General features: G+C 39.7%; 1 protein-coding gene across 2 annotated transcripts in view; it reads right to left on the bottom strand.

Moving 5' to 3' along the window:
• The window catches only part of KLF12 (KLF transcription factor 12), a 231,349-nt gene that overhangs the window by 52,681 nt on the left and 164,507 nt on the right, over positions 1 to 14,161 (bottom strand). Inside the window, exon 6 of one of the 2 annotated variants that reach the window (XM_053971027.1) lies at positions 9,292 to 9,351. The exons of the other annotated variant lie outside the window; for it this stretch is intronic. Coding sequence (XP_053827002.1) covers positions 9,292 to 9,351 — 60 coding nt within the window. The remainder of the gene's footprint in view (positions 1 to 9,291; positions 9,352 to 14,161) is intronic. 2 annotated transcript variants of the gene reach the window in all.

Below are 14,161 nucleotides of genomic sequence, written 5' to 3'. Positions count from 1 at the left end.
TTGATCTCACTGCTGTTTGTGTACAGCAGGAACAGCCAGTCAAGGTGATGCATTTGCTGTGCAGATCTGCTGCAGCACTTCAGTTTCACTGGTGGAACTGATCCAGGCTTCCCAGTTCCCTACTCCCCACAGCTTCCCCTTGCTGTGGTAATATGCTGTGGTGCACTGAGAGAGCCCAGCTCCCTACAGAAGTGCACATAGAAAATTTAAACCTTGTCTACATGAAACCTTCAGCTTTCAAACTACTAACAGTGGGTCCACAGGTGGAAGAAGCAATTTGGCTTCCATATATACTGAGCAGAAAGAATTTGAGATACCATCTATTTTTCAAAGGATTAAAGTTAACATGTGTCTATCGCAAAACATCAGCTTACCTCACAAATACAAACATGTAGTTACAGTTTTCAGGGACACATTATCTCACATCATGGAATATGCCAAGGGGTTAACCTAAACCTTGGAGGTATGATTTTAAACTGGTTTTGCTAAGCCATTGTCATCTATTAAATATAACTTTGTTTTCATAGGGAAAAAAAAAGTCCTTTAGGAGTTTCCTCTGAAAAAAATAGCATTTTGAGGTCATCCTGAGGGTTTCTGGAATTTTTTCACATATTCTAAAAATCATCCTTGTGAAGCCCTGCACAGTTATGCCTCCCCATCAATGCTGTCCAGAGAATGCAGAGCTTGTACGGCTCCTGCTCCAGGTGCCCCCAGTCCTACAGCTTGAGGTGGTCCTTCCCAACCAGAGTTAACTCTCTGCCCAAATAATTTCAATGTGATTTTGCAAGCTACTCCTTGTAGAGAAAAGCTTAACTAAATTATCACCTCATTCTAAACTAGTTCCTATACAAGTAAGAAATCCCGTGAGCATAACACTGAAATTTATTGAAATGCTTACTTTCTTGCACTGGTCGATGGAGTGCATATTACTTTACAGAAGCTAATACAATTTTGTTCCTGTTCCTTACAAAGGACCAGCCACAGTTCCTCCCCAAGAGGGAGCACATCTCTGCACTTACACAGCCTATATTCTTTCAGGACTCTTTATTACCATTTTCCCTACAGCTGATCTGTTCTGCACAGATTTTCTGCTCAGTATGAGGGGCTGGGGAGGGGGGCATTAATTATACAGCAAGATGGAGCAGGGCCAGGCAGCCCCTCTGGTGCACTGTCTCCTCCATGCACAGCCTTCTTCCTGCTGCTTTGCAGCTACAAGGATCACCTGTTGGTCTTGGCACTTTCCCAAGCTGGGGCCTAGCGGAAATGACAGAATCAGCTAGAAATGAGAGCCAGCTCCTATTCCAGCAACCCAAATGAGGGAAATACAAAAACAGATGATGGCAACGTGATCTAGATGCCGCACATGAGAGCCAAGAGGGGGTGGGGTAGAGGGGATACATAAAGAAGGGGACAAAAACCCCAAAACAAATAAAAAAACAGAAAACCTCCAAAACCACTAAAAGGAAGTTTTTTTCCTGCTGTTGTCCTCTTTTCATATTCAGCACAGCAGAAACATTAGGTGAGTTTTACTCTATCTGAACACCTGCCAACAGGGAGAACTACCTACCTTGTTCCTACTCCTGCTGGAGTTGTCAGATGTTTCCATCTCCCATATGAGAGATGTCAAAGGGATATTCAGGTACACAACAGAAACAACCTTTTTCAGGCCAGCTCCTCTCTGTACTGCATGGTGACACACAAGCTGTTCCTAGAGCTGTGTAAGGAGTTCCCTTCTTCCACAACAGTGCTCAGCAAAACCTTTTACTTGATGTTTGGGTGAGATGCAATGTTGTGTAGCAGAAAGATTAAACATTACTCACTTCTCATTTTAGTCTGCCAGGCAGAAAAAGCAGATAAGTAATCCAGCAGAAAAGGTAACCATCACTAACTATTTAAAACAGAGCAATGCTGCCTTTAAAATGATAAAAATACAAGCTAATTGCACACTGCATTTCCATATCTAACTAGTTTCATATAAGCCCTCAAAATCCATATTTACTCAAAGCAGTAACCAACCTAACATCCAAGATGTCTCATCAAATTTCTGTGAACCCTTGAGCTGAGTGACACCATATATATTTACTCTCTCCAATACCTTAACAGGCTTTAAAAATGAACTTTTAACATTTTTTAACCCAATAATTTTTAGAAACCATAACAGTAAAAGCAGGAAAAACCTAATACTTAAGAGGAAGTTTATTTCCTCTCCAAGAGCAATGGAATGGGTCCCCAGAGCTTCCTTCTTCCTGAGAAAACACTCTATGAATAATCAATGTAGAGTCCAATTCCTCAACAAGCACCGAGCCTTCAAACACACCCAGCATTCAGCAGTCTCTGTGACTCTGGCCTTTAAACTGTAACACTCTTTGCCTTTCTCTCCCTGGTTTCCCAAGCATTCTTTATTCTTTTCTTTCCAGCAACTAGGTAGGTACGCAGAAGCAAAATTCGAGCACTGGGAGCAAGCTGGGGCTAATTTGCACCTTATGAATTATTCAGGTCCTCCTGATTCCTGCACCTGCACTGAGGCAGGAAGCTTGCGAGAACAGTCATTACTCTTCTCTTGGGTTTGCACAAGCTTGGTTACTGCTCAGACACTTTGTTCTGTAACCAAGGGCTTCAGGTCCTGTATTAAGCAATAGGAATGGGAGAAAAAAAAATAACTGCATGTTGTCAACCCCCCCCCCTCTCCTGCCTCAAACCCAGGATAATCACTCAACCCTGTTCAGAGACAAATGAATTGTAGGGTGTATCAGACTGATGCTGAGTTTATCTTACATATGCTAATCCAGATCAGAGCATCAGGAGAGAAAGAACGAATGGGTGCTTGAGTCCATCCTGTCCGACATTTACTCAGCTGCATTAAATTGCACATTTAAACTTCTCCCTAGCTCAGTAGGGAGTATTTCACATGCATCAAGTATTTCACATGCTAACCTGATCATTAAGGCATACTTCTCCCCAGATACAACCCAAATAAATTCTCTGCCTGGCATTCTGGCTGACATAAGGGGTGCTAGCAGTTTAATACTATTGGAAAAGCCTATATTGTGCTTGCAACGGGGTGGATTTAACAAGCAAATAGGTCTTTTTCATCTCTATCTACTATTATCTTGGTAAACAGAATGTGACACCTAACTGCAACTCCAGATACAACCCATGAATCTAGACAGTCATTAGAAGCATTTGCAGAGAGCAGATACAAACCAATTAGGACTATGAACATTTCAAGATAATGATATGTTTTTGAGCTAATATGCAAAGGCAAACAGACCTAAAAGTATTACGCAAATTCAAAGCAGCAAACACCATCTTTACTGTATCTCATGTCCGCAGCTGCACTGAGTATCATTAGGTCTTGTCCTTTATTAACACTGCTGTTACCAACAAGTTTTCCAGTTAAAAGATCGTCTCATTAATCCCAAGCAGCTAAGCATCATGCTTTGATTGATTCAGTAAAACAGATCTGTGGTAACTGATAATGAAACCTCTTTAATCCCCTCTTCCAAAAAAACCAAGTCAAACACGAGCGTTAAGCATTCAGAAAAGTACAGTCAATCCTTATCAAATCTTTGCTTTTCTTCTTTCTATGCCTAAAGAAATTAATGCATTTTCCTGTTGATGCAGGATGTGTGATTGGTTCTCTGCTTCTCTTATCGCATTCCTTTCCAACAATAGGTACTCTGGCGCTTTTTTTTAAGGTATTTTAATCGAGCATGTAAACATGTTTTATTCTTTGATGCTCTTTCATTCAGCATCATTAATCCCCAGCATGAAATCAATAGACTTAAAACATTTAATCACGTCAAAACGCAACATACAAATCCACAAATGACTTCAGTTCATCACACACACTGAATAGCTTGCAAATTGGAAACTATGCCTTCTTTTTGCCTTGGGAATCAGCAAATCCTAAGCTAGTCTTCCACTGAAGTAAACAGATCCTTTCTCCAAGAATCTGCCATTAGGCAAACAAAACAAAGTTGATAAACAAAACATGGGATTTTCTGTTTGCTCTGTCATCTTTTTTCATCCCTTGCAGTCTCACTGGCCTTATGAGAAACACTTGTTTTACTGCAATCTCTTGACAGTATGCATGTTTAAAAAAAATTTAAAAACAATTACAGTAACTGGGTTACAGAATGTACTGGAGGTGCAAGAGAAGGGAAAACATCTTTGTGGTTGCTTACTTTCCCTTTTTAACAGCATACATTGTTTCTCTGCTTGAACAGAATGCAAAAGGAACAACAATCCTAGGCACTTAAAAAAAAAGGAAAAAGAGAATAAGCTCAACTTTATATATGATTATGATTTCAAAAGCCCATAGGACACAGAAAGTGACAAGAATAGCTTTGATGGGGCAAAAGTTGTGGCTGAGCTGAAAAAAAAAAGCAGAAACAGGTAAACAGGCAAAAGCAATAGTCTAAGTAATGGAATAATATTTTTAATTCTACTACATTAAAAAGCACTGAAAGCTTGCTAATTTGAAAGAAAAAAATACAGTTTGGGAAGTGGTGAAGTGTGAAAATGGGCATGCTGAAACCTTGATTTGGGAGGCAGATACCCAAAAACCTGCCTAGGTCCATGATTCCATCCCCACCCACTGTCCCATGAAGAGTCCTACACAGCCTCCCCCCAAACCCATGAGGTCCTTCACTGTTAAGATGGAGCTTCTCTGGGTACCAACCACTAGGCACATGTCCACACATACTCATTCTGTCAGCTATCCATTTACCACCTACAGACAGAGCCCTGTCCTGAACTTTGCCTGTGTCGGGTGAAGAAGCCCCAAAAGGCAGGCAGAGGGCTGATGATGGTGGTACTAGCAAGGTGCTGTACTGTAGCCCTGAATTCAGGTAATTCACTCAGAGAAGGAGCATCACCTCAGGAATAATCTGGCTATATGTGTCCATGGAAGTAAGGCTACTCTGTAATCAGGAATGCAAGACCCACAAGGCTAAGACGTTGGGCAGAAAAGAGGGATCCTGGCTCCATACTGGAAACCTGGACACTAAGCATCTAGAGAGGAACAGTCAGTGAAAGGTCTGTTTCAGTATCCACAGCTCTTTCTGGCCTGATGTTACTTCAGGGAACGGAGCTTACAGTCCAGTCCTGTCCACGCTCAGGCAAGGATACAGGTTCTTCTTACCCACTCTCCTTCCCCATCCCATAACTTCTGTCTTCCTGTTTATACAGCTGCCCATATTCAGCAAGAAGGGAGACGACACTCTACCGCTCCCCTCGTATCTTATCTGATTAAGCCTGCAGTGAGATCCCAGTGAGATCAGCTTGTGCTCAGAACCTACACCTCAGGTCTCCCATTCTGTTGACAAGCTAGTTCATGAAGCTCACCTGTGAAAGTGGCAAAATTGCTGTTGGTGCTGCCAGCTTGTTTGACAAAAGACTCATCTCTGCTCCGTTATAATCTATAAAGGGCTACAGAGACTACTTCTAAGGGAAAACAATGTTTTTATTTCCTACTGGTTCTCTAAGCAGTCCATAATGTACATAATGTACATAATGTCCATCTGATGTAACTGGGCTGTATTTCCAGAGAAGCACTTACGTTCCCTAGGCCATCAAAGTTTTCTGAGAGTGTAACAGAGGTATCAGTGCCTCTAGTGTAGCACAACATAGTCCCACTCTAGTTGAGAGAAGGAATGAAAATTTCAGAGTAGGTATGATTAATCTGTACTATAAGTATACAGAGTGTAAGTGACCTCCTGATTTTGCAGTTTTTCCCATTGAAAGTCATGTTTATGCACTGAGCTGCATGAAGGAAAATATGTAGATTAGGGAATTGCTTCAAATGCTTTGACTATTCTAGACACATTAATTTTTCATTACCTCTTTTATGAAAAAAAAACCAACAAAAGCCCACAGCAAACTAACAAAAAAAAAGCCCAATAAAAAACATGAAGTAAAACTAAAATGTGAAATGAGGACATTCCAAATCCGGCAAAGAGAAGATCAAGTATTTTCTGCTGGCAGTGCTCTTAATTATTACCAGTAACTTCCTATCTATTATCATCATCATTATATTTTATCCTGCTCTTTAAAAATGATCCAGATTACCTCTGCAAATGTGTGGGGTTTTTTTCCATTTGACAGATGCTAGATTCGCTTTTGGCTGAAAACAATCAAAGTTTAGACACAAGAAATATCATTTAAATATCCTTTAAAGGAATATCCTTTAAAGCCTGTGCTCTTCAGTTAACAATCTGATCCTGGAGATGAATTGCAAGTAGAGACTTGGGCCTTAACATTCTTACTAACTAATGGGAATGCTAGCAAGTAAAGCAGTGTACTCTGCACTGCAATGCTTATTTGCTTTTTGAACTGGTGACAAATGAGAAGGACTGCTTTGAATTAGTCTTACAGACATCACCAATACAACAAAACACTGCAAACATTCGTCTTTGAACAGTGGAGAGTCAAAGCAAACTAAGGTGAAAATGGTGTCCAGCAGAGCAATTCAGATCAGGAAAGCCATCCAACTCCAAAGCAGCTTGACCTGAACACAGCCCCAGAGGCCAGGCCACAGCTGCCAGCTAGACAGTAGCCAAGAAGTTAGCAGAGGTGCAAGCCAAGAAGCCAGCCATGAACCCACGTGCCAGTGCAGGAAAGCTGTATTCCAGAATTTGGCATCTGGGTCCTCCAGCTGCCAAACATCTCCCATCTGGCTGAGCCTGTGGACAAGGTGTTAAAAAGAAGATCAGGGAAGATTATACAAGAGCGAAAGCAGCACTCTTTGCAAGACAGCAAAGATGAAGAGGCACATTGTGCCCCAACATGTGAAACTCACACACATTATCACTTTGTTCCCAGTGGATCAGAGAAGGCAGTCTGGACAAAATGCTCCACATTTTAGAGGAAATGAACAGTTAGATGTGCATGAACTGAAGCAACCGTCCCAGCCTCTGGCCATCCACAGAGGTCAGCAGATGCAGATTTGTGTGGAATTGGTTCGGAGTAAAACTTACAACTTTTAGCAGATTTGATGAACCAAATAAGAGAAAAATAGGGAAAAAAAACCTACAAAAAATGTTTCTTCAAGTCTTTGTGATCCACTCTGTTCCTCCGTCATCACAAAGAAATTGAAGTATCAAAGAATGTTTCTGTACTTTCCTAACTGGAATACCATACTTCTCAGTGTAATTTTATGGAAGGATAACTTTCTTGCAATTTAGTGGAAAAGATAAGTTTAGTAATACAAAGTTGAAAAATACCCAAACCTGGGTAGTCATGAAATTTAATTCAAATGAAATATATCCACTTATACAACTGCATTTAACTGCAGCAGAATACACTTCTGACAAGCATTTACTGTTCCCGAACTCCAGCAGTGCCATACCCCAAAAAGAGGGACCAGCTATGGGGAAGACTCCTAGCACTTCCAGCAGTTTTAAATGCATCATAAGAATTTGTATTTTTAAATAATGCACTGAGAGTTTAATGTTAATCTAATTGATCTTACTTCCACCTTTCAATCTACAGGCAGGTCCACATGGCCCAAATGAAGTTTGACAGATGTGTCATCTTAATCAACTTGGTTCTTGTTTTTAAAAACACATTTAAAAAAAACCCTACAGCTCTTTTCCAAATTTCTGTTTTTATTAGAACCTATTTGTCTTGCCAAATATTATCTTTCAGTCTCATCTCACTCCAGTCAGAGCACACTACTGTCAGCAGTTTAGAACTGCTGCATGAGATGACTTAGCCATCTTCATCTACATCTAACCATGCATGTTTTTCAGGCAGCCTCATTAGTAGGATCTCATATTTATTGCTATGGTATGTAAATACCAAGTAAATTAATGAGGGATTTTTAAAGCAAAATACTAACAACCTCAACAAAGAGCAAAAAACAACACAAGTGTCCTTCTTGAAAATGCTTCCTGCAGAACAGAAGCCAATATGCAAAATGTTCTATAGTTAATTTAATGCAAGCTAAAGAAGCCTGCATTAAAAACTGTATCTGAAATAGACAAGTATTTTAGAAACACAACATTCTGAGAGCCTAGTAGGCTCATCAGAATAATTTCTGACATTGCACTGATAATACAATCAGTTCAAAGAAAATCTAAGTATTTTTAAACATAAATGTATCATTTCAATTTCATAGTTAAGGAAATCTTAAAAGATTTGTATTAGTTCTAACAGAGAAATTGCTCCTGCTGCTACTTTGAAAATGTTTGAGTAATAGGATCCTGCAAATTTTTAATATAAATATACCAGCTGTAGTGTAATTAACTGCAAATTGGAGATAGGAGTAGTCTTGAGGAATGACTTCTGTATTTGACTACTCATTAGCAATTTGAAAGTGTAATTGCTCTTAAACATGCTTTCTTCCTTATTTTATTACAAAGCTTAACTGTACTTATAAATGTGAAGGATTTATTCTGGAACATACTTGCTTATATTGAATGTGAAGTTGTTTTTTCTTCTGTACTCCAAAGACAGGGGGCACACAGGTCACTAAGAGCAGATAAAAGCAGTGAGCTGATGGGTTTACACTTGTCCCATAATAAACACGACTCCAAAGGAACCTTCTGAGGGGCGCACAAAACAAACAAAAGGAGGAGGAGGACAGGCAAGCAAGCAAGCGCACTGACAGTGGACATTTCACTGTATACTGTTTTAAAATCCACTAAAGCAACAGCCATGAATCCCACAAAAACAGGAACCCTACCAGTTTTGGTACATCTTTCTGTCATTTGACATAATTTCTACCTGGGCAAGTGGGGTGAACTCGAGGGCCCTTATGATATCACAGCACTTGCTGAAGCCTCCCAGTCACCCCCCGCCACTGGATTGGCATGTAAACCCTGTGCCATCTACAAGGCACATTGCACAGTAAGACTTTTAAATTTTGCCCTCCTTGAAATAAAAGCAAGGAGATGTTTGCAAAGAGCTCTTCCTACATTTTGGAGCTTTGCTTTACCGTAACTGGCAATGATCCATTGTTATATGAACTATATTGATGCACATTAACTTTGTTACTCAATTTCAGTAGACTACTTTGAACACTTTATTATTAAGCATCAGAGAAGGTATTTTCTATTCTCATATTTTAAACACCGGGATTTATTTTTTAAAAAAATTGCAGCTTTCCCACCACCCTCTGAGCCCCAAGATAAAAAAAAGCAATTGCAAAACTCGACTTCAGATCTTGCCTACCCCCACGTATCCCCCAGTCATGACATAAAGAGGGAAAGAAACCTGAAAAGCACTGCTTCTAGACTTTATCAATAAAACAGAATATTATATAATACACAATAAAATGCTTCATACCTGGAGTTGAAAAAACGAAAAGGGTTAACAGCTGACCTGGCACAGCCCCACATGCTCTCTCTGGAAATTGAACACAGACAATTAGGAATTTTAAGTTACCCCAAATAATCGAAGGGGACTTAGACAAGCTTGAGGAACACTTACTGCAAAGTAAGTAAGGCACATAGCCTCAGTGTGGAAGGCACTTTAGGATTTTCCCATTCACTCAAAACTCAAACTGAATTTGCTCTGTAGATACCCCATCTAATGAATGATAAGTAACTTATTAGGAGCGCTGTGATTAATTTTCATGGCAGCAAAGTCAAAGCTTAAGGGCCCACATGTTGCTCAGTGGTAATTCTGGATCATGATAGATCATATTTTCTTGTTTAAAAAATCATCAGCAACAAAGAGGTAAACTCTAATGAGAATTTTAAGCAGGCAGACATTGCATGAAGAGGAAATTATGGCTGCAGTGAACGTCTGCTCCCAGAATTCTGCTGTATCAGTAGTATTATTCCCACACAAAACCAAAAAACTTAGGCTTTAACATTTTTACTTAGAATTGGGACTCTAGGGAAAATATACAATCTTCTAAAATACCATTTTGAATAATGAACAACACCAATATTCAGGGCCATAGCTGTACAAACTCCTATGCTTGTTAAGATTTGGACTACATGATGTGCTCCTTTTCACTGACAAATTCTGATCTACTGCATGTGCTCAAACAAGAAGCTTCATAAAGATGGTTTTTGGAAAACATTCCACCAACTTAAGAGAAAAAAAAAAGAAAAGCCTGCAGAAAGCCAAGAACATGAATAAGCCCCTTTAGTCCTTTGTGGTTCAGACCTCAAATGTACTGTGAAAGTAGTCTGAGGCCAATGCTTAAGAAACTAGCAAAAATATTAGAATAAGAATATGAAAAATAAAAAAGCTCTAGCACACTAGCAGGTATTTGCACTGAACATGTTTTGAATCTTTTATAATGCTCAATTAAAATATCTAGATTGGCACAGGAACTGTTGAAAGTGAAAAGGAAACTTTCATAACAACTTTGCTTCATTTATACAATTGCATTTTCCACTGGCCCTTGGAAACCTACAAATAATCCATTTTCTCTCAAAATTTTGCACCAAATGCTTTGAGCCTGTCACACTTCCCTGCCTCAAGTGTACAGCAAATATTGGCTCTTTACTGTTTTTGCCATTTTTTAGATGCTAAATTTCTGATAATGACAGAAATATGGTCTGCAGATGACAAAATATTGTACAGAATTCTTGAAGTATAAGTTATTAGCTCTATCACTGCCTAACACTGTTTTGTTTTTTTCCACACTCTTTTCCCACTCTCCAAGTAGAGTCTTTTCCTTTTCAGAAACATATCTCAGGTATTTTGTCCCACAGTACCAAATAGATACAGATTTTATTTTACAACTGTGTCATTATTTAATCAAAGAGCACTGTGACAAAATCTCCCCTGCCCCATCAGCCCTCAACTGAAAGCAATATACACTGGAAAAATGGTTACTGGAAACCATTAACACCAATGGTTCTCTTCCATGTCAATTAACTTGCAATCATCTCTCTGTCTCATTGGAAAATAATTTATTTGCACAGGTGATATAAACATCAGTACATTACCTGGAAGTCGTAACTCTAAATTTTGGACACTCCTTTTCATAAAGTTCCCTTTTTAACAACTAAGCAACAGGGCACCAAAATACAGTAGTTGAGGTTAAGTATTTGCATGCTGAATTTTTGACAGTGGGAAATTTAGCAGACAACTAGAACTCTGTTCAGAACCTACAAGTATCCAGGCACTGAAGCAAAAGACACTCGGGCATCATCCAACCAACCTCACTGACTCCTAAAAGTTACTATGCTCCTTTCTGTTTGGCATGAAAGCCAATGGGCTGTGGCCTCCCCACCCAGCCTCTTCTCCAAACCAGAAACCTAGAAATGGAGAGAAATACCTAATCCTTGCCTCTGGAACTTGAAGCTTATCTGTGCTGTGAAAATGGCTAAACCACATCTCAGACCATGTAATCACCATAAAAAGGATCTGTAACAGTCACTTCCCAATCCAAAATGCAAGTATAGAATAAAGAAGAGGAAAAGGACCACTCCTGGGTATCTTTTGCACACAAATGTAGATATCTGGCTTCCTGAGTTAGTGCTCTAACATCAGGCTTTTATGCCATAGGTGGGTGGCTGCACCACTGCTGGCTGTCACATTTTTACACCGGGAGATGACCAATGGGAAGAGGACATCTTGGTGTTACAACAGGCAGAAATAGGTAAGCTCAGAACTTGGTATCTTCATTTCCACAATGGAAAGTTGGGAACGTGAGCTGCTCTTTTTTTTTCTCAAACACTTTAATGAACTACTACATTTCAGAAGCCCAAGCTCCAAAGAGATCAGAGACAACTCACAGCCAAGTACCCACCCAGGATATAAGTGGAGACATCTCTAGGAAGCTGATTGCTCTGCCTGTTGAACTTCAAAGCCTTTAACTCTTTGTTGACTGTACTGCAGGAGTGTTAATGCCTTGTGCAGGTGCTCTGTCACACTGCTGGAGCCAATCACCTATCTCAGAACCTCACAACACTTCCATCAGACCTCCCCCAAAGCAGAAAATCTGCATCTTGTCTCAAGTGCCTGCGCTGTTGTGGCTCATCTTGGTCCTGGGTACCTGCAGTACTTCATGTGTGTTGCAAGCATTTGGGGATAGTGCAACCTCTATGATTTGCAATATATTGACAAGGATGTACCTGTTACAGAATTGCATGTACTTGTAGTTCCTCTCAAGCAAAAAGAGAACCACTTTATGTTATTCTGACTATACTTTAGGAATGGCAGAAGATCTCAGAAATCATGTGGTGATACAGACAGCAAGCAGTTCTGAAGTGAAAAAATTGAGTGCAAAAGGAATCAACCTGTTCAGCTTGGTAAATATTTTTCAGCAAACAATTTATTATGCAACATTACCCTATTATTGTGCTTTTGAAACTTTCATGACTGAGATTTTGGTCATTATATAGTTCCTCCTGTGAACTTATTTATCAATGGTTTGACTCTTTGGCCTTGACAAGCAACTGATTACAGAAACAGCAGTGCTCCTCAGTTCTTAAGAGAAACACCATGGTGACTTATATGTCTTTCTGACAGCATTGTGTGTCCCTGATTTATCATGCATTATCCCAGCACTATGCTAAATATTGTACTTTTCATGCAAATAATTGAGGGACATATTGTGAAAAGACTGGGACTGCTGACTTTTAATGACTACATAAACAAAGTGTTTTTTTACTGCCTGATGTCAGCTTCTGGTGATTTTCAGGTTAATTTATTTTCCAGGCTCTGTTTGCAATGCTGGGCTTTTCAGCCAGCAGCAGATCCTGTATACAGGCCTTAAGGTGAGCACTTTCTAGGGCAGCCTCTGGCCGCAGTGCCTGCCAGCCTGCTCCATGCCCCCCCCACCCCCCCGAGCTTGCAACACAGGCTAGATGAGAGAGCTCTGTCAGTTGCTGCCTCCTCTGATCCACCCTGGTGTCTTCCTTATTTTCTGCCTGCCTCAGCTTTCATATTTCCTTGCACTGCTCTATCCTCTGGCAACTCAGTATATTTCACAAGGATAAATAAAGTATGACCCAGAATCTCATGCTTGACACATCTTTTGTCACTGCTGTAATGATGGAGATGCAGAGTTTGACTCTGAAACCTGTGACTATCATTACTCCAGGATTAGATGCTATAATCAGCCACTGTGCTGCTTTACTCCTCATTTTAGCCTTCAATTCCTTTATTTTGACTAGAGTAATTTCTTATTTGTGGTGGCTGTAAGGTCCAACTATCCTTTCGGCAATGTATTCAGAATAGCAATGCTCATGTTCTAAGTCACATGACACCTCCTTGGCACACAGGTTCAACGCAAAAAAGACTCTCTTCATATCCATCATCCAATAACTCCCATTTACTCCTCCTTTATCTCCAGCATCAAAAGAACTTGCTGTGAGAAATGAGGTTGTGGTGAAATCACAAAGGGGATTTAACTAATAGACAGGGAAACCTACCAAAATCTTTTCCCATTATGCAGGAGAAAGGAAAATGGCAGGGAAAAAAAAAAAGGAGGTTCATTTTTTTTTTATTCCTGTATTTACATGCTCATTCAATTATACCTTGCCAAACAGTGTCCCCCTCTTAATAGTTCCCTCCTTTACATGCAGTTTACATACCCGTGACCTACACAACTTTTGTGGTTTTGCATGCATTGACCTAAACACTCAGGACAATATTTCCATAAATCAGTATAAGCACTGCTATTAAGATTTAATTGTGCTGCATGTATGTCTGTCAAAATCACAGGAACTGCCTTATGGAAAAGGTAAGATAAAAACTTATCTAATCTAGATAATGAAACAAGAAGTAATTTTGTCTCATGTGACAGCAGAGGACAATGCTCTTTCTTTTTCTTATCAGTAAGTCAAAGTAGCAGTTCACTGAGGAGGTTTTATTGTGGCTTTTCCTGGCAGTGTTCTGCTATCCAATCCACACCTATGAGTATTTGTTAGAGCTCTAAATTTCTTAAAGCACAGGGCTCTGCCCCTGCTTTCTGTGCTGATTTAGAAAGACAAAACATAAAAAGCTGAATAATGAATCACTGGGGAAAGAGATGCCAAACAGGTATACAAACTGCTAACTGGGTAGTACTAATTCTACCAATATAATGTTATTTATAATTCAATCTTCAGTGTCATGCTCTTCAAGCAATTAAACAATGCCTGCCTCACTATCCATAAAATGCATTTCACATATCTAACGACTAATGACTTGAGCTTCACTCTGGAGCAACACATTTTAGTGATTTTAGTGGATTAAACAAGGAAGT

Source organism: Vidua macroura, chromosome 2, assembly GCF_024509145.1.
Source record: "Vidua macroura isolate BioBank_ID:100142 chromosome 2, ASM2450914v1, whole genome shotgun sequence".
NCBI lineage: Eukaryota > Metazoa > Chordata > Aves > Passeriformes > Viduidae > Vidua > Vidua macroura.
The sequence above is the reverse complement of the archived record's forward strand: the minus strand, read 5'-3'. Positions and strand labels throughout refer to the sequence as shown.